At 40.4% G+C, this 23,264-nt stretch overlaps 1 protein-coding gene across 3 annotated transcripts in view; it reads left to right on the top strand.

Annotated features, from left to right (window-relative positions):
* LOC133981753 (SH2 domain-containing adapter protein F-like) overlaps window positions 1-23,264 on the top strand; it is a 96,937-nt gene that overhangs the window by 70,082 nt on the left and 3,591 nt on the right. Inside the window, exons 4-6 of one of the 3 annotated variants that reach the window (XM_062420598.1) lie at window positions 687-785; window positions 17,192-17,366; window positions 17,579-17,698. In XM_062420598.1, coding sequence (XP_062276582.1) covers window positions 687-785; window positions 17,192-17,366; window positions 17,579-17,698 — 394 coding nt within the window. Of the gene's footprint in view, window positions 1-686; window positions 786-17,191; window positions 17,367-17,578; window positions 17,703-23,264 lie in introns of those variants that run through there. The other 2 variants (XM_062420614.1, XM_062420606.1) reach the window with 2 other exon arrangements.

Genomic DNA, 23,264 nt, shown 5'->3' on the forward strand with positions numbered 1-23,264 from the left:
TACTTATTTTTAAAAAATGTCATGTTTTCAAGAAATGTGCAACTCTAAAGTTAGTCTTTAAGCTCTCAGACAGACAGTGAATCTAACTTTGTACAAATCCAGTTGAACAATGACTGCTTTTTAGTAAGGGTTGCCATTTTTTCAATTTCAAGCTTTTTAACACTTTTAAATCTGAAATATCCTCTCTTCTGCTTTACTAACTCAGGTGTCTGTTTTTCCAGCTCTAACAAATATGATTACGGCTTCTATCAGTATCTGAGGGTTCTGCTGCTGCTGCTGCTCTACACTCTCTGTTAACACTTCCTTTTCCGTTCTCTTAAAGCACCTGCTAAGTTTATTTGCAGATGTCCAGTTTACTGTATGGTGTTCCCATCAGACTGCTGCCTGTTTAAACTATGATGATATCTTTGCTACTCGGGGGGCTTGATTGGTTTTGCAGGTGCATGTAGGTGCAGGTAGTCATTTTGGTTTGAGAGCTTCAGCATGGCTAACACAGCCATAACATCAAACAGGGCTGTTCCTGGAAAGATCATGGCTTTGGAATATAAATATGCAGCCAAAATCTTGAAAGATGCCAAGCCTTTCACAGGTTTTATATAAAAGAGAAAATCAGCAACCCTTGACTCTATTTTTCATCGCCCCTTTTCTCTTTATATATATTTTTTTTCTTTTTTATCCTTGAACAGCTCTGCTTTGTTATGACTGCATTAGCTACGAGGGCTCTTTAAGTGGCACTGGAACAGTTCCCCACAGAAGAAAGGACTGCACCTCTAAATCCCTCACAGGTACCATTGGAGACGGGGCTGGGGAGTGTCTCTTATCTGTCTGTATAAATTTGTGTTTGTATAATTGATGCCTAAATTGTATGGAAAGCACTGAATGTTGGGAATTCTGTTTTGGGGTTTATCTGCACACAGGTTGAAAATGCTACTAAGAACTGCAGTCATAAACATGTTGTGCAGGTTGTTAGCAATCGTTGGATTTGGAACACTGCAAAAACATCACCCTCTCCCAGATCATGGGAGCCCTAAATTGTCATTTTTCTCAAACTCAAATCCACCAGCAGGTTGAGAAAAGGTCACCTACTTCACATGAAAATCACCTTGCTTTGAACATTTTCTTGATTGGAATGACATTTCAGGATGCTACTGCTGTGATTGCCCAGTGCTTGAAGTGGACCAAAAAAGGCACCTGCGCTGTAGAAGTACTTCACAAATCAGCCTTTCAGTGGTCACATGACAAGTACAAAAAGTGCAGTAACACTACTTGGTGCACAGAAGGAGAGTGGAACTGTTTTGACTTTAAAGACGCCTCCTCTACTTCCACAAATGCTGTGAAAGGAAGAGAGAATAATTAACACTGCCATTAGGAAAACAGTGAGACACTGTATTTCCTGCTGTCGGAATGGGCTGCAAACCAATCTAAAGCTGACTCATGCCTAAGTGATTTTTTGTACTGCCAGTGTGCAAAAAAAGCAGATCAACCAGCGCTGTGAACAGACAGCCTGACTCTTGCTGAGGAGTTTTTCCCAGTTACATGCTGTGAACATGTCATTCATAGATATAAATCCCAAATAGTAAATGTTAACAAGAACAAACATTTAAACAGCTGTGTTTTACAAGTTTTTAGCCATGGTGAGCTTTTAATAGGAACATAGTTATGCTTGTACATGATAAAATATCTGAACTGTAAACACGACCTCAGTAGAGCTCTATCTGTTTTAAGATTCAGGTCCCTAAGTGTCTTCCACATAATATCAGCAGGATGACTAAATCCTAAATGAATGAATCATTTCTTTTTTAATTGCAGCTTAATCAAAACAACTCAATGAAAACATGCACGGCCCAAAGGCTCACTGTGGTCCACAGTAGGGAAAATAAGTTTCCATGTTTTTAATTTGTTTTTACACTTGGAAGAATAATCGAGCATTACAGAGAGTAAATCTAATCTCACACAGCGAGACATAAGATGAAAGCAATGCACATCAACACTGTCATTATAAATAGATTATATTCTCTTTACTTTTTAATACTTTATTATTAGCATTTCTTAATATTTGCATATTTTTAATATTTTATTTTCCTTCTATAGGGAAATTTGGAGACACAGATGTGTATACATGGCATTTCAATAAAACAATGTTGATCAGAAATAAAGAGAGTGGGAGAAAAACTTCCTGATGGTTTTGAGCCATTGATGAGCAGACAAGCTTGATCTGGTTTTATAGATCTGGAGGTGGATCACATTTCACACAGTTGAAGGAAAGTACATCCCAAAACTTAATTCACATGTAGCATTAATGTCATCATTTTTTAGATTAATTTTAATATCAAACATTAAAGCAAATCTTAAACCAACTCTTCAAACCACCTTTCATGTACAGTGAATACCAGAGTACAGTTTTTCAAAGAAAGTTGAAAGCACCCACTGTGAATTTATGAGAATAAAAGAACATTTTCTTATTCTCGACTGGTATCCCAATATTGAAATTAAATTTTAATGCAGTGTCTCAAGCGTAACTTACATGAGCCTAATGATTGAGTCAATAATTTCATGTTAATGGACAAGAAGTCTCACCTAATGACAGCATCAGTTAAAGTCATGAAAAATGAATTACTTTTTTGCTGTGTGTTTGTAGATGTTCACCTTACTGTCTAAAATCATTGAGATAGCACAATGAATGTTCTCTTTTACGGTAATTTTACTGTTTAATATTAGTAGCAAAATGCCTGTGAGTGAGCCATAGTGACAGCAGCAGGGTCTAGACAGACACAGTGCTGAGCCAGTCTTCACTGTAGTATGTAACATGTTGTGTGTAAGTGTGTGTAAAGTCTCCTATGGGGCATTTCAGGGTAGAAAGCTTGTGAATCTCATTTGTGGAAAAAGAAAAAGAGACTCAAGGGAGTATTTGATGCAGACCTGGAGGTAATGAGAGCACCACGCTGTACTTCCCTACCTCCTAGGCACAATCACTTCTTGAAAGAGACGAAAGCATGGGAAATGACCTCGGTTCATTTAAGGATTTTTGGGTTGTTTTAAAGATTTTAAAAACTTAATTGAAAAAAACGACAAATGAAATGTTAAGATGGATTTATTGTAATCGGAGAAGCAGTTAGTTTGGATTTGGACTGGCTCAAATCAAACTTTATGCATATACATATGTATCATATGTTTGTCTATTGATTCATCATCTTTCTATGTTTTCCTAGAGTTGTCACTTAATTCTTGTTTCCTGTGTACTTCTGTGTAGTGTAGGCAGTGAAGGAGAAGAGTCACGCTGTTCTGCCTCTGCCAGTGATTAGTTAAATAAGGGATGCTGCATTCTTAATCACTTTGCGTCTCTCCCTCATTATTTTTCTGTCAAGCAGCACTCAGAAGTTTGTTTTGGGCACTATTTACTAACGCGTCCCTTTTTCAATTTCCCCTTTTTACACACAGCGTCCCCCTTTTGATGATGATTAATTTAATTTCCATTGGATGTCAAAGTGTTGGCTGGGGATTGGAGCGATAAGTCTTTAAGTTGTCTTTCAAAGAAGAGAGCTGCCGTTCAAAAGAACTTTGATATATTGCACGTCCTCATACTGTGTCATGTTTTATTCAGGGAGAAATATTTCCCCACTTTTTGGAATACAAAAAAAGGAAGAAAGATGAGAATGACTTCTTCGGGACAAGGCTTGTCAACACAGGCTTGTTGCTAGTGCAGGTGTCAGTGCAGACTGGCCTTGGATCCAGACATCAAGGGGCTTAGAGAAAGTTTCCCACCTTTCATGGTTTGAGTGTGTGTGCTTTATTTTTTTGGATCTACATCCAGGCTCTGATCTTTGCAACCAGCTTACCTCAAATGTCAAGAAATTATATACTGCTTCAACACCAAAGTCCACTTGGGAGCCATTTTTTAGTACTACTGACAATCCCATAATTCTCTCTTTACCAGTCATTTATGTGCCATCCCTCCTGGGAGTACTTTGAAGGATTGGTTCTCGATTGTTCAAGTCTTGCTTTAAACAATACCCAAATAAATATTGAAACAGACTTCGCACACTGTAATAATCTCTCCTGTTAATACTGATCATGAGAAGATCTCTGCTTCCAAATGCATTCAAAAATCCTCAAACATTTATCTGAAGATTACTCAAATAAGTTGCAGTCTTTTTAGTAAAGAATTCTCTTTTTGTGTCCCAATGGACAGTATTTCCCTGATCAGCTGAAGTGGAAGGATCATAACAAAAAGACACTAAAATGACACTAGCTTTGAAGGATGGAGACTAATTTGGACAGCTGACACTTCCCATTAACTTCAGATGAACTTTTTCATGCATTTTTCCTCAGAAGGAAGCTTATGAATTTTGTCCCCTGTCACTTACATTGAAAGTGCATTATGGAGGGATCTCTTTATAGCCTTCAGGAACAGGAATAATGATTACAGCAAGACAAATATGTGTCAGTGTTCATTTGGGCACCTGACTATTATTTTAGGACAAACCTGCAAAAGTGAAGCTATCCTTTAAGAATCAACTTGCCTGATGTTAGATTGTGTCAGGTGTGTCACTTTTTGGAACATTTTTTAGGATCTTCTTTGCTGCAAAAGCATAGTTTCACAAAAACTATTCAAACCAAGACTGACAATTGGAAACTAATCAAAATGATGTATGGTTTACTAAATAATACTAAGAAAAATAAATTATTTTAGAGAAACTTGCTATTTAAGTATAGCTATAGCTCTTATATAGTATTTAGGTTTCTAGACAGCAATTCTCCTTGGTTATGTTTCTGTTGTTGCTGAAGCGCTTTATGACTGTGTAATATTAACGACTAATGGCACTGTCGACTGTTTGGATTTCAGGGGCACATCAAAACTTTCACAGTTTATATTCCAACAATTATGTGGGAAATGAAAGTCTGCAAACAAAATATTAGCAGATAATGAAAAAAGATGCATAATCTCACCATGGAGTGGGTGTTTATGAAAGAGGAGGTATTAAATAAGTACCAAGTGCTCCTAACAACCTTCCACCATGGTATAACACGATAATGCAATCTGCATAAAAGACTATTTGTCTTCATTAATGATAGGGTAAGGATAGCAGACTAATGCTCCTTGCCGCAGCCCTTTTTTTTCTCCACAGCTGTACCTATCACTGCTTGCATAGTCGCGTCTTCACATCTCTTGGGCTGGTGTTATTATTCACTGTTGGGCTATCTCCTGACAGGTATGCGATGGAATGTAAATTCCCTGCCTTGTTAGGGTGGTGGGAGTCTGTGTACTTGTGGTTTGGCTAATCACTCATCCTCACTGTACCCCCACTTCTTTCTAGAATGAACACACACGCACATACACATTTGCCACAACCTCTTGCCTGCCTCCCTCCCTCCTGGCTGCTGAGTGGGTGATGGATGAGACTGGATGCAAGGAGTGAGGAAGATACATTAGAATTTGACCATATGAAGAGGCCTGTGTGTGAAAGCAAGAAAAACTGTGCTTGCATGTCCATCAGTGTAAACCCTAATGCTTTGACCATGCATATGGCACACTCACTCACTCACTCACCCAGACATGGACACGCCGCCATTAGAAATCTGAGTCTCCTCACAGCAGGAAAGGAATTGAGAGCCATTGTTACCTAATCTCCTTGCCCTCTGTTACCTGCTAGTAACTCCTTTCACTTGGCTTCTGGCCCGCGGGGTACCATGCATTTAACACGGTAGATAAGAGAAGGCGCTGTCACTTACTCCCTTAGGTCTTAGTGAGCTTTATGGTTTTTTAATGAATCTTCATGGGCTTAACGACCCAGAAATCTGAGGCTCTAGTCTAATGTCCTAAAATAAATAATTGATTTAGTTACAGTCCTGCACTGAGGTTAGGGCCAGCTGTTTTGAGGGTGCCATGGTTCTGTTTCTCCGTGCTTGGCTGATCTGGTTTCCAAAACGCTGCCTGTCACTCCACACTGCCGCTCTGTCTTGTCCTGCTGGCCTCTGCTGCAGCACCCTGCTGATAATCTTCCTGACAGCCCCCTTTTCATGAGCCTCGAATGTGTCCTGCCTGTCTTTCACCAAGCGCTGCCACGGGTCTTATCTTCACTCACACACATTGGCCACACACAACAGCAACAGTAAACCTCCCTCACAAACTACGGAGGCAGCTCTCCGCTCCACCAGCAGCCCCCCTGGATGCTCCTGCTGGCCGGCCGTCACTAACTCATCTCTCCCTTCTTTTTCTTGATAGAAGAGCAGGGAAAAGGCTTTGCTGTCGTCTCTTCTCATCACCTGTTTTTTGTGCCACTTTCATTTTTAATACAAACACATGGTCTTTCAAAACAGGTCTTTGCTTTGAAAAGGAGACAGACCGTATAATGTGAAGGATACAGTACGTGGAGAATTATGAGGTGGCATTTCAGTTCCCCCCCCGAAGCATTACACAGTTGTTATCTGTAATGATTTGGATGACGATGGAACAAAAACATCTTCAGAAGAGGCTGGTATTGTGTTCTGGGCTCTTCTGCTCATAATGTGTGGCATAAACATCACAATCTTGCAGCTTGTTTTGAATATGCATGCAATTAGCCAACCAAATTAAGCAGAACTAAATTAAATGGCTCTGGTGGAAACAAGCATAGCTGGTGATTTATGGTGCAGCACTGTTTACAATGATGAAGTGCCACAGGCTAATGAAAAGCCTGGGTAAACAAATACCTGGCTTTTAAAATAGATCTGCTCCTGGAAGAACAAAGGGAAGGTAAACACACAGTTTTTAAAAGGGGGCCCGTTGTCCATTGTTCAAGCACTCTCTGGTTCTTTTGATGAACTGTGCTGTCACCATAGCTGTGAAACAAATAAGTATCAGCTGCAGTGTTTACAGCATTCGAGTGTACTGGATACACTGCCAGACTGGTGCTATGGCAGTGTCCAGCTCAGATGACATCCTGCCAGGATCCCACATATCCAAAGCTCTCAGCTCATGCAGGTGACACATGAGGCTGTTCTCTCATTTTTCTGTAGGCTTTTCATTCCTCCTTTGATGTCCTAACATGGCCACTTTTGTGCATTCAACTAGAGTGAAAGACACTTTGTCGATTTAGAATTGTTGATAGCTTCTATTCCTATGTCAACAGGAGGCGTAGTGTACTCATATGGATCCAGGATTATGCAAATGAGAGGTGACATATTGATCTGAAATGCAATCACATGAGTGCAACTAGATGACAAAGATTTCGCCATCTTTGTACATGGTGTTGCAGCTATAGTCCCCAGTCATTGCCTCTGGATCATTTATGTGTCTTTTCATACAAGAAAGTAACATACCAACACTGCAGCCAAACATTAAACTAATCTCATTCTCCAAAATATATCAAATAATTAGATGTTATAGTTGGACTTTTCTGTGTATTGTTACATAAACATTGTTCAGAGTGTTTTACAATGAGCAGACTTACTAATAAATAACCAGTTAAACACTACACACATACACATTACTAGGACATGATTGAGAACTGAGTTTGATTTACATTTTCTACTTGATATTCACCTCCACTCTCTAAGACACTCAACCCACTAATACCATATACTGATATATGATCAGTTGAAATCTCCATCGGCAAGTGCTGCAATAAAGAGTTTTATTTAGCACAGTGTGTGTATGTTTCACATAGGGCAGTGTGATGAGGACGGATATATGAAACTGTCTGTGGTGGTGTGATGAGCCTTCAGGGTATTTATGTAAATCAGTTCTAGTGTGTATGCAAGTTTGTGTAGGCAACTGCTGTTGTCACTTTAGTCCTGAATTTCATCAAATTTGTCATTGAAGAATACTTTAAGGTGTGAAGATGCACTCATCAATACAGCAACATGGCATCTAGAGTCAATAACTATTCAAGACAACCTTGGGACTGACTGTATTTTTGAATACGCTACAAAATGAGGGAGATTCCAGTTGCATGGACTATAAAAAATAAGAACACCTGACCGTTGAATTAGTTTAATTTTCACAGTGCTAAAGGCTGTTATTCAGCTGTTAAACCATGCGATTCTGAGCCACACTCGTGTCCTCGTCCTCACAGTTAGGCTGCAGAGTGCAGGCAGGCTTCTGCTCCCCAAACAATTACACGCTAATCTGCAATGTGAAATGAGTATTAGGGTTTTCATCTCATAGGAGGAGTCCCCCACTTCACCCCAAAGTAGAGGAAGTTATATTATCTTCCAGAGTTTCTGACCTTCTGTCTCTATTCTCCTTCCCCATGTCCTCCCAGCTCCACCACCCTACACCTCTCCCGTCAGAATAGACAGCAACCAGCTCCTCCTTCCAGCCACCTTTCTCTAGATTAGCCCCCTGACACCGCAGGCCCAGCTATTTAATTGCTTGTCGGACTGAATATTCTCCAGTTTCCCCCTTCATCTAGCTTGCAGATATTGCTTCTCATTAGTATGTCCTGTACCACCCTGCTGCAATCCCTTGCAGGTTGGAAGACAGACAAGTCCATAACATTATGCTCATGCTCCCACTGAAAACCAGGTTGTATACCAGCCAATACAAAACTGTCACACTGACACACTAATAGTTATGAATACAGCTATGTTCTTTTAATCTGAGGCATCTGAAGTAGCACTTACTCAATTCGCTTTAGATGAAGAGCGTAATTCTGAATAAATGTGACTCTGTTGCTGTCAATCATTAAGATTAAATCATTATCATCCATTAAAGATTAAAATTGTCAATGTTAAATATAGATTTATTAACTATATTGAGTCCTTAAAACCTCAATAGAAATCATAATGAAAATAATATTTATTTAGTGGCTGTTGTAATTATGACCCAGAGAAGTTACACAGTTCATATGATGTTTATTTAAGGTGACAAATTTCCATATTCAGAGGTGGCGGGTTGGGTGAACCAGTTAGATCCTTAAGTCTAAAAGTAGACTTAGCTGCAGGAGACTGCTGTTTGCTTCCGGTCACGTGTCCAAACAGAGTTTTTTTAGGACTGGTGTATCATGGTGTTTTATTGTGATTATTGTGGAGTAGTAACTATAACCCACAACACTTTTCAATTATCTTTTTAACCCAAACTATGATCTTTTCCTAATCAGAACTTAGTGTTTTTTGTGCCTAAATCTAACCAGATCTTATTACACACCATATTACATCATAAAACACCATAACACATTTGTTACAGTTATTTGGAACAGATTTTGAGACCACAGACTTATGATGATGTCCGACTATTGCCAATAGAGGCACCATATTAGAAAAGGCTTCTATATCTAATAACCTGTTTCGTTCAATTTGGCGGACTTGATGCTTGACTTGTTTTTATTCGCCTTACGTTCATTCACTTCTTCCTGAGTCAAATAAGGCTATCAGTGCCCTTACATGACTGATGTGACGGATGGTGTGCAGTATAACTGTCACACTGATGATTTCAGAGCACTTTGACTGACAGAAACGTAGGCTTTCACTGGAGGCTTTTTTTTTTACTTCACTGTTCCCATACTTTCATCTCAATCTGATTCATCAGTATGCGTTTGAATTTAATAAAAACGCTGAGATTTTGGTCCAGTGTGCTAAATTTCATCTAGCTATATTTAATATCTGCTTCTTCTTTTTTAAAGAATTTATAGTTTGACAGGTGAAATTATAGGAATTTTGTGACAATTTAATGGGTGGACACACTTGATTTGTTTCTGATTCTTCCTCTTGAAGCTTTGAAGAACCATCACTTGTTTTTAGACTTCTTAATTTGTGTTTTAAAGGCAGGGACTCCCATTAGTAGTGACCAGACTGATGAAAGCACACTAAATTCCCTTTCTTTTTCATTAATTTCACCCTCGGTAAAAACATCTCCAGCACCATGGACAGTGACATTAAAACGTTTTCTGTTGCCTCGCTGGAAGATCTGTGAGATCTATGTAAAAGTAGAAGTGCAGTCATAGAATCATACTTTCTTAATCTCCACGATAATACATGTGAAACAGGGCAGCAGAGTACAGCAGATGGTTGTTTCATCTGCAGGATCCTCCTGTCTCCCAAGAGTGTAGTGGCTTTCCAAAGCTACTATTGCCACACTAAGTGTCTTTATTATTCTTGGCCTCTAATGCTCGCATGCTCTTGAAAGACGAATAACACTCCTCTCTTGATCCAATTTATTAAGTATCCTCAGCTATTTAACAAATGGCCCCTTCCTCAGTGACCGGTACGCTTTTGCAAGTACGCTCGATTTACCCTGGTTATATCCCAGCTGAGGCATACATTATTTAAGGGGGCAAAGCCTGGGGAATGTCCACTGCCAGGATGGATTGCACTGAGGTCCTCTCTAGTGAAGGATATTGTCTCCATTGCTGTTTATCTTAATATAGAGGCCCAAGGTCTTTTGTTTTTCGGAGTCAGCACTAAGAATAATAGCAGAGTGTATGCTGATGCACTGTATCAGTGAGTATCTGGAGCTGCGCTCAAGGCAGGTATATACTTTACAGTCTGCACTCATAAGGCACGGCATGGTATTATTTGGGCCTGCCTCTTTAATAAAGTCTGTCATATTGTTGTGTATTTATTGTGAAAGGGATTGCGAATTTTGCTTTTGTATTTTTCTAGTGCATCTCTATATCCCAACGTGAGACTTATGTTAGTAAGGCTGGGTCACAGATTGTTGGTGTTGGGTATAGTGGAGAGGGGTAGGCCCACAATTCCAACATTTCCAGGTGGGTTGGGGTACAGTGGCATTTTATTGAGTCTAAATCTAGTATTAAATTCATTTATCTAAACTGACACCTCTCAAATCCTTCGGCACTTACTATTTCAACCTGGAACTTGATCCAATGTTGAACCAGCTGTCGGAACCCAACCCTACTAACTTTACTTCCTTTTCAGTCCTGCTGTTTTCCTTCCTTTTCTAGTCCACAGCTGCAGCTGATTCTTCAGTCACAATAACCAGCTCTCTTCCATAATGGTGGCATCTTCTGCTCTTATCTATTTTTCACTTGGCCTCCTTTTTTTCTTTTTATTCTATATGTTTTCTGTCATTACTTCCCCTTCACTCCCTCTGTTGTTGTCCATTTATGCCTCTCGTTGCTGTCCTCTCCTTCCCTCCATCTCTCCTCTGGTGACATGGGCAACACTTGCAGTAGAGATTAAAGTGATCAAGGACCTTCCGTGGCCCCCTCCTGTCGGGCAGCTCAACACTAGCCCTCCCCCAGTGGAGGAGCTGGAGTCTCCCTCCCAGACAGCTCAGCCCTCGCCAGGACAGACAACCTGTGACCAGCACCACCAGGGTGGGTGTTGGTGTTCCCATTGTCCAGCGTCTCTCCCATCAATTAACCCCCTGTCCATCCGTCTGTCCATGCATTCATCCATTCATCCATCCATCCAATCATCCCTGTATCCATTCATCCATCCACTTCATTGATTGTGGTTATCTGTATTTTTAATCTCATTGATGAACAGTTTGAATAGTGAAGAATGTGTGTTCCCACTAAATCAGTAGCATCAAGTACATCTGTACATCTAATTTTCTTGCTTAGAGCCACCTTTGCAGGACATGCAATATTTTATGCAGATGGCCTGAATATTGTAACTAAACACATAGTAAAAGAGAAGACATTACCTATACATCTGGTATAAAGGGTAGCTCGTCAGTGGTGCCTTACTGAAATGATTTACATCTTTTAGAAGCACTCCATAATGTGACATTAGGTATTATCTTAGTAATGACTACATTTTCCCATCTGGATTACATTTGGCAGAAAATAACTAACTCCTGTGCAGGTTTTAGGGCTAAAGGCTCTTTAGTTTTAATTGTGCTGAACTGCCTTCTGCATGCGCAATTTCCATTCGCTGTGACCCCCATTTCCTCTTGTCAACATACTCATAACTGTCCCAGATGTTTCTCTGGCTGTTCTCTACAACTGGCTTACATGAATTGAAAACTCAAACTCATTTGAGGCGATCTCACCTCACGTTTAGTCATATTTACTATATTATTAAACACAATGGACAAGTAATTAACCTATTTTCAATCATCCATTAGATCAGCCATTAGTTGATTTCTAAAGCCTTTACACAGGCTCACACTGCCGTAATTACCCAGGGAAAAGAAGGACGTGTAGCAGAACTAATGTCAGGAATGGGATTTCCCCTGGCAGAGTGGGAAGACTTAGAGTGAGACCATGTAAGAGGACACCACTGTGTGCTGTTGGCGAGGACAGGGCAAGGACTTGATTTATGTCCATAAATCCATGGGAAAGGTTCTGGTTCCCTCTGTGATGTGAGTGGGTTTAAGATTGGCGTCCAGCTGTAAAGTGATCCTCTGGCTGTCTGAGCCAGTATGGCCTCACTCTACATCTTTGGGGTCAAAGGTCACGGTGGCAGCCACAGGGGGCCTGATGCCCTCCATGACCCCTGTGAATACAGTTACAATGTACCCGCTTGACCTCGGCGTACAGACAGACCCTGAGTCACAACCAAGACGTTAGTCATCCATTATACACAGGATTGCTTGTCTTACACACTCTAGATTGACTCAGCCAGGATGCAGAGCTAAAAGGCTGTTGTCCTTTGCTCTAATATAGACCAGCAAAAAAAAAAAAAAAAAAAAAAAAAAAAAACCCAGTATCCATTACTTTTCAGGGGAATCTGATTTATCCTTTCAACCTCATTATCAAAATTGAAATGCAGCTTGACAGTGCAGATATTAAATCTACATATAAATGGAGGGCACTTTTGTCTGAATATAATGAAGAGCTTTTCCTCTTTGTTTTTTGACATGAATTAATTACCCAGACTTTGAAGCATTTTCTCTTACCTTCTTCGCCCTTTAATCTAAGCAGACAAAAAAACAAAGTAATTAAAAGAAATCCAGATTTAATTTTAAATAGATTCACTAGCTGACACTTTGGAGGGTCATTCTTTTGTCTTGGAAAAACTAATTAGAATTTCATTTGGGGATTTATATAAAGGAAGACAGTATGTTCCTAGATGGCAGAATCATCTGAGATTAAGGGCTGTATTTAGCAGTCCTCTATGCACATACTTAATATCAACATAAAAGTGAGGGATATTTTTAAAAAGCTATCAGTTCCTTGGGTATCATACAAGGCTGAGGACTATTTTTACCATGCATCACATTACAATGATATGCAGACCTGTTAATCATTTCACACATCCTAGCTGGAAAACTTAATTTTCACCTCACAGTACAGCGGTTGATGGCACGCATCGCCCTTCAGACTACTCATCATTTCGGATAGGAGTACCATTAGTAATTGAGAATTAATTAGCTAGCTTAATTAGAGACATTTGCTCAGGAGAGTGTGCACAAGGAGACTCGTGGTAAGTCCGATTGTTCAAAGTCCTAGTGATGTAACTATTTTTCAGTGTTCCTCCTTCAGTAGTGGGAGATTTCCTGAATAAATGGTTTGCAATTTGTGACCTCAACACTTTTGAAAAGTTTAAAATTTCAATATATAATATTTCCTTCTCGCACATTTTTTTGTGGGGTGAAATGTTCACTATAAGTGCCTCCCTTTGTTTTTTTATAGCATTATATCACACTGTATTGTCTTTTGCTGCATTACATTGCAAGATTTCCTTCTGTGAATTGGGTGTAGTGTGATTATGGAAATGTCATTTTGACCTCTGTGTTTATCTCTGTCCTAGCCAATCACCCTCTCACAGACAATCTCCTCTCCCCAACCTCCTATGTATTTTTATTTTTTTTTGTAGAGGTCTCTAAAGGAAGCTATGTGTTTGAAGGGGGCAGGTCTCTCAGCCATCAGTCACCATCTGACTGACAGTTCAATCTGATACACAGATTCCATTTGCTGTGCTTCACAAGCAACAATACCAATAGCACACACACAGATGCCCCTGCACATTTATGTAGGTGTCTTTGTGTGTGCATGTTCGCTTGGATATATTATATGTGCAACCTCTCGTCTTTCTTAAGCTGCCTCTCAGGGCTTTTGTTCTCCTCTGGGCCAATCCTCTTGTCACTCTCCTGTCGGACATGTCTCGGACTGTGTGCTCTAGAGAATGAAAGTGAAATGAGTTTAGCTCATTCCCATTGATATTCAGCCTTAAAACATAATTCTAGAAAAGCTGGGGTTGGTGGGATGGCTGGCAGTCCAAGCCGACATGGGTCCATACACCACAAACAAAATCTTAAAAAAGCCATACTCTTCTTTCAAAATCTATGCACTCTGCCGCTGGAAATGTCTCAGCTCTGACAGGGAAGGTTGATGGGATGAGCTCCACTAAGATTAGCCACTTGTTGTTGGAGAGGGGAAAAAAAGGGTTTAATCAAGGTCAAATAAAGCACTGATTGTATTGAATCGTGGCAAGAGGAGGAATTAGTGTGGGCACCCGAAGAATGGAGGAAATGTGAAGAGCTGAGGTCAGATGGATGGTTGATTGGGCTATAGATACACTGAGAGATGGACTGTGTGGGAAAACCCAAGATAGCAACATTCATCTTTATGACACACCAGTACCTACCTTTTCCAGCCTTGTATGTTCACAACAGTGGTGGACTCAGGGGATAATATATAATGTTCAATGTACAATTTATATAATATTTATATAATCAGTAACTGTTCCCACTCAGTCTCTCGAGCATTCCTCCACAGTCCATTTTCCTCTGTGTTTTTCTGTCCTCCACATGCAAAAACACAGAGAAAAAGGCAAAGAGTTAGAGAGACAGGGAGTGAAAGGGTGTGAGATAGAAGGATCAAAAGAGAAGGTAAGGAGCAGAAAGAGAGGAAGGGTCGGATGTATGCAAACAGGAAAGAGGGGAATTGAAAGCGAAAGGAGGGAGTGAGAGCAATTGGCTGCATCTTCATGTTGTGATCTGTCTGCGTTGACAGGGATGAGCGGTGCAAACATGCATCTCCCTTGTCCCCTTGGTCAGTTTCCATGGAAACGCTATTTCTCACCCTTACACATACTGTATACTGTATGTTCGTCCTACCCACGCTGTTCCCAGCTGTCAGCATGTGGTTTAAATGGACTTCATGAAAAAAAAAAGGACAGTTACTAATAATTTTTTTCATGTGGACTTACGTTCAACACAGGAGCATCATTTGACCGCTCAGTCCAAGAGTCAGACCGGAGCTCTTGTCTCACATACTCCTCCACGGGTCTGAGGTTAGAGCCACAATTTACCCAGCTGTAATGAAGCAGTACAATTTGGCCATCATTTTAAGACTCAGCCATAGCCCTATAACGAAGAGAAGTGCAGAGGCCAAGATAACAATGGTAGACAGAGTCATTTGGAATAATCATTTCCATGAGTTTATGTTTAGGGAAACGCATCAGTGAGCTCAAGGCCAGCGAGTTCAACCTGGAGTTGAGAGGAGGTTAAGGGGAGCCCCTGGCGGTGGGTGTTGAAACAGCAGCGCTCAGTCTCAACATCCTTATATTGGACTGTGTTGCATCAATAGGTCTTAGGATGCAACAACAGCACAGGTTTACTGTCTCCAAATGAGCTAGTGGTATACTCACTTCAAATTGTATTAATCTCTGTTAAAGCCTGATAGCACTAGAGAGTTAATGATTATTAACATTTACAATGTTTTGACAGTGGGGAAAGCCAAACACACAAAGGAAAACATACCCATAACCATGTTAACAAAGTAAATATGTGGCAGTTTCTCCAAAAGTTTCTCTGTTTCAACAAGCCTGATGAAATGTGTTGACATTGTGTGTCTAGTCTAGCCTAAAGTGATTGATTGACACTGTCAGTCCTTCCACTCAGTGTGGTGCAGGAACACTTGGCGAGCTCACAAACTGTAAAAGTGTAATGCAATCCTCTAACTGGAATGCAGAGTCTAGACAGATGTAGGCTCATCTCTATCGACGTGTTGTTAAGATCACAGTGCCTGTTTGTCTGTAAAGTGCCTTCCATGTTCAGCCCATGTAATTAAACGCCAGACACAAGGCTGGCCATTAGTGACAGGGAGCTGCAAAAATAGAGGCAGTTAAGTGGCTGCCAGTTCTTTACATTAACTCAGTCTATTGAGGGATCAGCTTTGATATGTTGATCTTAAACCTTCAAGCAGCACAGCAATTTCCAGCAAAAGCCTGTCATATGTTTGGTGCAGGAATCTGCCTTCCGTTATTGCTCAAGAAGCATGTCAGTGCCTCTAAATAAGTCTTTCCAAAGTCAAGGGTGCTATGACATCAATTATAGTGATGGATGACGAAGGAAAAATGGTTTTAGCACACATGTACACCCACAAACAGCCACACCACTACTCCAGCCAACATTTCAGAAGTGGGAGTTTGTCCCTGTGCACATTATCTTCTTTGTTCTCATGTTAGCTTTGATAACTAACAGTAAATGTTGTTTTTTCTGTGCCTTGATTGGCCTCGAAGCTGCTCAGTGACCTCTGCCAGTCCACAATTTTAGCACAGGTCACCTCCAGCCCCCGCATACCATCAAACACTTCCCTGTGAGGTTGCCAAGAGAGCTTGTCATGTCCACAGTTGACCGTGAGAGTTTTGAAAAGCCAGTTTAATGTTTAACTTGCAGTACTGGTGCTTGGGATTCGGTGTGTTTGCGTGTTTGTGTGTGTGTCTGTGTGCTTTTGAACTGTTCCGTGTCTGTGTTTGTATGACACTGCATATGCGTTTTTTGTGTGTTCTTTGCGCACTCTCACATACTGTGGCATATATGGGTGCATTTACAGAAGATACATGGGGTTGTTTCAGCAGCCTGGAGTGCGTGTGTGTGTGTGTGTGTGTGTGTGTGTGTGTGTGTGTGTGTGTGTGTGTGTGTGTGTGTGTGTGTGTGTGTGTGTGTGTGTGTGTGTTTTCTCTTGGTGGAATGTGTACACAGTGTGGAAGGATTGATTTATGCCTCTCCACTGTGTGTACATGTCCTTCAGTTACACAAAGTGACACTGTGTGGGTGGGTGTGTAAACGCACAATTAGGATTTCTGTTCACACACACACACACTTTACTGCTCTGTCAGGTTTAGAAGAAACATCTAACAGCAATTTATGTCACTAACATGGTTCAAATTTCTACTTTCTGTTAAGCATATTATCCTTTTTTGAAGTGACCTTACTAATACTAACTGAAGTTTATGTACAGGCCTTTGTTGTGTTGTTGTCATAGTTGTGAATGGTCTTACTGTTTAATAATATATAATTCTATCCTTCAAGGAATAAAATCTTTCAACTGTTGATTTTTCCTTTATATTACAGTCCAGTTTGATGGTGTGGAGAAGTCTCGAATGTCACCCACCATGGAAGGGAAAACTCGCCCACTGCAGCGTCACTCCAGTGGCTGTTTGGTAAACACCAAAATGACTTCGCTGGACCACTGCAGCTCCTCTCTTGGGGAACGCATTGATCCCACCATGTCACTGGAAAGCCAGTTGTGAGTCTAATCTTGGTGTTGCTTAATTATGTCTGGAATTGTAAATGATTTCAAGTAAACAGCTTTGTTCTAAAATGAAATGAAAGGCCCTTTTGTTAATTTTGTGTTTGTGAGCAGGTTTGACACTTGTTGTTTCATTTCCTTTGTATTGTTTCATGCTTATTATCTTTTTTTTTTCTTTCTTTCTCCTTTTTTCTCGTTGTTTACTGCAGCTGGTACCACGGAGCGATCAGCCGAACAGACGCAGAGTCCCTTCTCAGGCTGTGTAAGGAAGCCAGCTACCTGGTGAGGAACAGCGAGACCAGCAAGAATGACTACTCCCTCTCCCTCAAGTAAGAACAGCACTCTGTTTTCCTTAAAAACAATGCACAAACAATATAATCACATACACACATGCACATGATAGCTGGGTGAAAAGGTAATTGCAACAGGATAATACATACACACACACCAGAGATGTGTTAGTCTAACATCTTGGTTTTAAAGGTCTTTGCTGACTCTGCCTTTTCAGTATGGTAATAATTTTCACCTTTCAGACCTTTAGTTCCCACTTACATACTGCCCGTCCCTTGTCCTCCACCTCCCCCTGGTAACCCGTCTGACACTGTCGGCTCCTTGATTTGCTGATGTGCCCACAACTCAGTTACTGCTGCCCTTCATCAGCGACCCCAGATCCTTACCGCATTCAGCAGAGGGTTTAAAGGAGCCACTCTGATTGGTTTAGTCTAGTCTGACATTTGGTAGAGGTTACTCTAGCATGAAGGGCCCAGGCGCAGTCACATCCCATTCTTTTGACGGGGAGAGTGCGGCTTTGGTGGGTTTGGTTTGATCATTTTTCACTATTGGGTGTCAGGACCAGGTGCCATGGCAACCATTTCAAAAACATAACCAGCCATTTTGTGGCCGTCTTAAAACTTGCCAAGACCAACTCTGGTGAATTTGCTTAAAGTATCAGTTATGAAATCTTAGTATCTCTGTTGACAAGTGGTCTTTTCACATTTATTTTTGTGTAAAATCCATTTTACATTTGGGGGCAGACTCAACCATATGACATTTCAAAAAATCTCCACAGCCCCATGATGACCTTCAGAGATGAGATGAAACTCTAATACGCTGAAAGACATTGATTAGCCTTTGTTATTACAGCAGATCTCATCTAGCTGGAGGCTTGTATGTCTTGGCAGGGAAACACAACGCTGTTCACTGCTGCTCCAGTTCTCATCATGCTGTTGTAGCCCACTGCCTGTCTAACTTCTCGGCTCAATGACTGATCATCAGCTTATGCTTATGTGATGCTTCTTTCTCTGCCCTACTGACTGGCAAAAAGCCTTACTAACTGCCGGGCTATGAAACTAAAATTCAGACTGCCTGGGAATCCATTATTTAATACTCACAATAGCTACGACTTATAGGGAGACCCATGATCAATATCTGCTAAATGCAAAAGAAGACCAATACACATGGTTCAGCACAACACACACACACACACACACACACACAAATGGCCCCATATTCAACCACTTAATTAACAACACAGTTTCACCTTCTATTCTATTTTTTTCTGTGGCAAATGATAAAATGACTTCAGTAAAAGCAGTGAATGTTTATTGGGAGGGCATAATACAGAATTGTCTTTGTAAATATGTAGACCTGACCCATGTCTTCAATGTACTAATCTAATAAGTAACTTAGGAGCCCCCTTAAAACTTTAGGGAGTTTTTAAGCAGGCAGACTAGAAGGCACTAGAAGAAACATGCTGACACTTTCATGTGGCTGAAACGTATTTCACAGATTGAACTCAACCAGGCAATTATAAAAGCAGAATATAATATTCAGTTGTGTGGTTTAAAATAAATCACACAATTTAAGCTTCTGGTTCAGTAATGGGCTTACTAACATTCATGGAAACTAACTCACATCCCACAGCTGTCCAGCTGACTCTCAATAATGAGTTGCACTATTAAAGCCGATGATAGGGAAGTACCGGAGGGATTCAGGCCATCTTCTGCTTCTTTAACCGAAAGGCTGATTTGAAAAACTAAAAGAGAGTCATGGGAACATTTTTGTTTGACCTATAATAGCTGTTTGTAAAGTTGAAAAAAAAAGAAATAAATCATGCTGAGAATATTGCATTACTTCCTGGGCAGCAGAGTTGTTAAATCTATGTGGCTTAATGGGAACTGCAGCCTGGACTTTCAACCAGTGTAGATGTTCTACCCGCTGTGGGGAGGCTAATGTTTTCCCCATTATTAAGAGCCAAAGTTAAAGACACAGGAGCTTCCAAGGGTTAACACAGTTAAAACATGGATTATTGAACCTAATACTGCACACTGTTTTGCACAGATGGATTTTTTTTTTTTTTTACTTAATTTTTTTGTTCAAAAGTTGTAAATTATAGTAACATACTTTAGCAAACTCAATTTACTGTTTTTGCTAGCTGAATGGCTTGCAGGGAAAGCACATGTAGGAAAAAATAAAATAGAAAATGCTGAAAAAAATATTAAATGTTTTTTGGGGCTTTGTCTTCTTTGTGTGCAGACATTCTCACACATACACATTTGTGAGTTAGCTCCTGGGTGTCACAGAACATCACATCTTGTGCCTTTGGCGTCAGTCACATAAAGCCTAGAGAACAATCAGCGGACTGATTGGTGGAAATGACAGGTGCTACCACACCACAGGCAGAGGTGACTCTAAGTTCAGCTGGCTCACACGAGCCCGACTCCCCAGCTGCCACTGAAAATGAGTGGAAACCCAAGGTGAAGGTCCTCCATGTCTGAGGTTGCTGAAAAATGTATAAGGCCATGCAGTGGCACATATGTGTATTGCATTATTGATAAAGACAAACGTAGCTGAGACCCCCGGTCTCAAGAGTCCTCTGGCCTGACGGAAAGCATTTTCTGTCTATCGTGCCCTCCTAGCTTTTTTTCCTGCTCCTTCTTTTCCCTCTGTCTTTCTCTCTTTTGATTAAAAAAACAAAAACAAAACAACTTCTATCTTTATGAAATGTATTAAACACTTCACAAGTCTCTCAGAACCTAGTTTCATCCTGTTTCTTGCCCCATGACAGAGCTTCACACAGCATGTTTCCACTGGCTGAAAAGAGAAATTGTTCGTGAATGAAGAAAATCCATCCAACTAAATCTGTTTGATGCCTGAGCACAAGCTCGAGGGAAGTAAAAAGCCAATTGAAAGCAAAACTCAAAAGCATCTGCAAATGTAACTCCAAAAACACTTCAAGGTTTTCTGGTTTCTGTTTTGATTATGTTCAGACACAAAAGATCAGATGACCTTTATGTGGCACAGATGAGACACATGGCTGTCTAGAATACAAAACAATATTGATTCTGTCTTTTTAAGCTTATTTAGCCTGTCCAAGCCAATAGTTAAGACACCAAATATTCTGCTCTGGTGCAGTTTTTCCTCCTATTTCATTTATCAAGTATATTGGACCTAGATTTTGTTTCTTAAACTTTACAGGCTGCTTTACACTATTAACCATATTATTTTGTTCATCAATCATGTCTGACATATTGGTAAGGATCATCCCCAAGTTGACTCATTCAATATGTGCTCATATGAAATAATGGGTGCATAGGATATCTGATGCCCAGTAATGCTTAAAAAGGTCATCACATCTGCCAAGGATCATTATCTTTTGGCGGATTATGTCTGCCATTTCTGATGCCATAGATTCATAACACTGAGAGCATCATTCATGGAGCAATTCAATATCTTGAAGGTAGAGATAAGCAGTGATTGCTGTCAGGCTGTTCCTGCTCTCAGGACTCAGGGTTCAAATCAAAGTCATAAACCTCAATAAACAGGACAGCAGACCTTCCCAGTGAGATTAATCCTGATTAGACAACAGGAGCCCACAAACACAGGGATATGATAACACCACAAAGGCTTGTCTCCTCCAAAATAGCCCCATATTCATTTTATCAACGGCTCTGCTCTATTGCTCTGTTGTCCTGGTTTCTATCTCTGCAGGACTGTAACGTGATAAGCAACACTGAACACTGACTGGAAAATCAGTTGGGAATCTAAAAATGATGCTATTGATGTGTTTGCCTTTTTAAGTGTGGCTCTGTGTAACCTAACGCCTGTCTCCAAGGGCACAGCATGAAGATTCATCAAAGGCACTTTGCAGGGAAGATGTTTTAAAATGAGCTCTCCTGGCACAGCTCACAGAAAAGTAGGATTGCAGGAGACCTGTGGCAAGGGAAATGTGTCCTGCTCTCCTCAAATCATGATGAACTTGTTAATGACATGCTCAAAATATTGAAGCTGGAGGCAGAGAAGTAGAGAAATCTGACAGTTGTGTTTACTTCAATTTTGTAGCCCAGCAAGCCTTGCAGCTGTCTACCTAAGCTCCCGTAGTTAAAAAAAAAAAAAAAAAAAAAAGATTTAGTACTGACATAGCCTTTTTAAACAATTCTCCATCAGCTGCCAAACACAGAACATATGAGGATTGGCCTCATCTATTGAATTAAAGAATAGTCTCACAGGAAGAAATACACAGTATATTTCTATTTTTGATGGATGTCCTTAAATTGAACCCTGTATACTCTTAGCTTTTTTTCCACACTTCAGCGTTATCTCTGTGCCGTTTTCTTTGTGCATCAGGGGGAGAACACATCCGCGGGGTTTACACATGCAATTATGAGATAAGTAAAGAATGGACTTGCGTTATGTTTAAGGTGCCTAAAGCCCAGTTGCTTGCTCCTGTTCATCATAGATAATGGGCATACCTACAAATTTACAGCGGGAATATATTCACTGACCTAAAAAACATACGTTTTGTTAGTTGTAACTGTCAGTTTAATAAAGAGTTATAGACAGGCAAATATATGGGAAATAACAAGGAAGTAATGTGACTTGACATGACCACCATGATGCTGCATCGCATCTTACCAAACATAAGTGTTTGCTTGTATCTGTAGCTATATTCATACATACTGTAGGCTATTCCCACATCATCTTTTTGTTGAGAGATTAAATCATGTCTCCCCCTGCTAAACACCTTGTAAACACTTATCCTGCATGCACAGTCCTCACGAGAGTCCTTTTCCAAAACATCTTTGACGTAAACAGAATGTAAAGTGCAGATAACACTGACTGGTCCCATAAGTCAATGGGGTCTGCAGCTCTCTGGCTTACCTGATGCAACTGAAAGGCTTGTGAAAAAGGCTGTTTTTTTGCTCTTCCCTCTTCTGTCTTCCAGTGTAATTAAAAAGTTCTGTATTTGTTGCCTTATTTTGCATTTCGGCAACGTTGGTTTTATTTCACATTAGTGAAAAGTAATGAAATAACATATAACAGAAAGTAGGTTGAGTGAACTGGTGTGCATTACGTTGATGACAAGTCATAATGCCCACTTGTAGCCAGTGAGTACGTAGTTTATGGATAAGGCAATCATAACTTGCTAGAAGCATCAGCTGCAGTTTGAAAAAGCCATTATGCTAATGTATTTGGTAAAGACAAATGATCAAAACACTATATTTACAGCAGACTGTAGGGAACATTAATTTTGTATCCGGTCCTTTTTAAAGCATACTGTTGCATCACTTAACAACTCCCAAAAAAGTAATTTTCTATTCCAAAGCAAAAGATTACTGGTGAGATGTAAAATGTATTGATCGGAGGCTTCTAGAAACACACAGGGAGCTTTTAATTTTCTGTGCATTTATAGCTGTAGCTTAAGTGATTTATCCTGGGGGTTCATTTGCCTTATCCTTATGCTCCGCGTGTGAAACCCAGCACCTTAAGCAACCTGCCTTTTAGTCATCCCCAGACAGCTCCAAAGTTATCAGAGGTAATCCAGCATTCAGAACGCTGTCACGTACTGTAGGGAGCTGCTACTGTGGGAGTAAATGAGAGAGGAGCTGTCAAGTT

This window comes from Scomber scombrus, chromosome 1, assembly GCF_963691925.1.
Source record: "Scomber scombrus chromosome 1, fScoSco1.1, whole genome shotgun sequence".
NCBI lineage: Eukaryota > Metazoa > Chordata > Actinopteri > Scombriformes > Scombridae > Scomber > Scomber scombrus.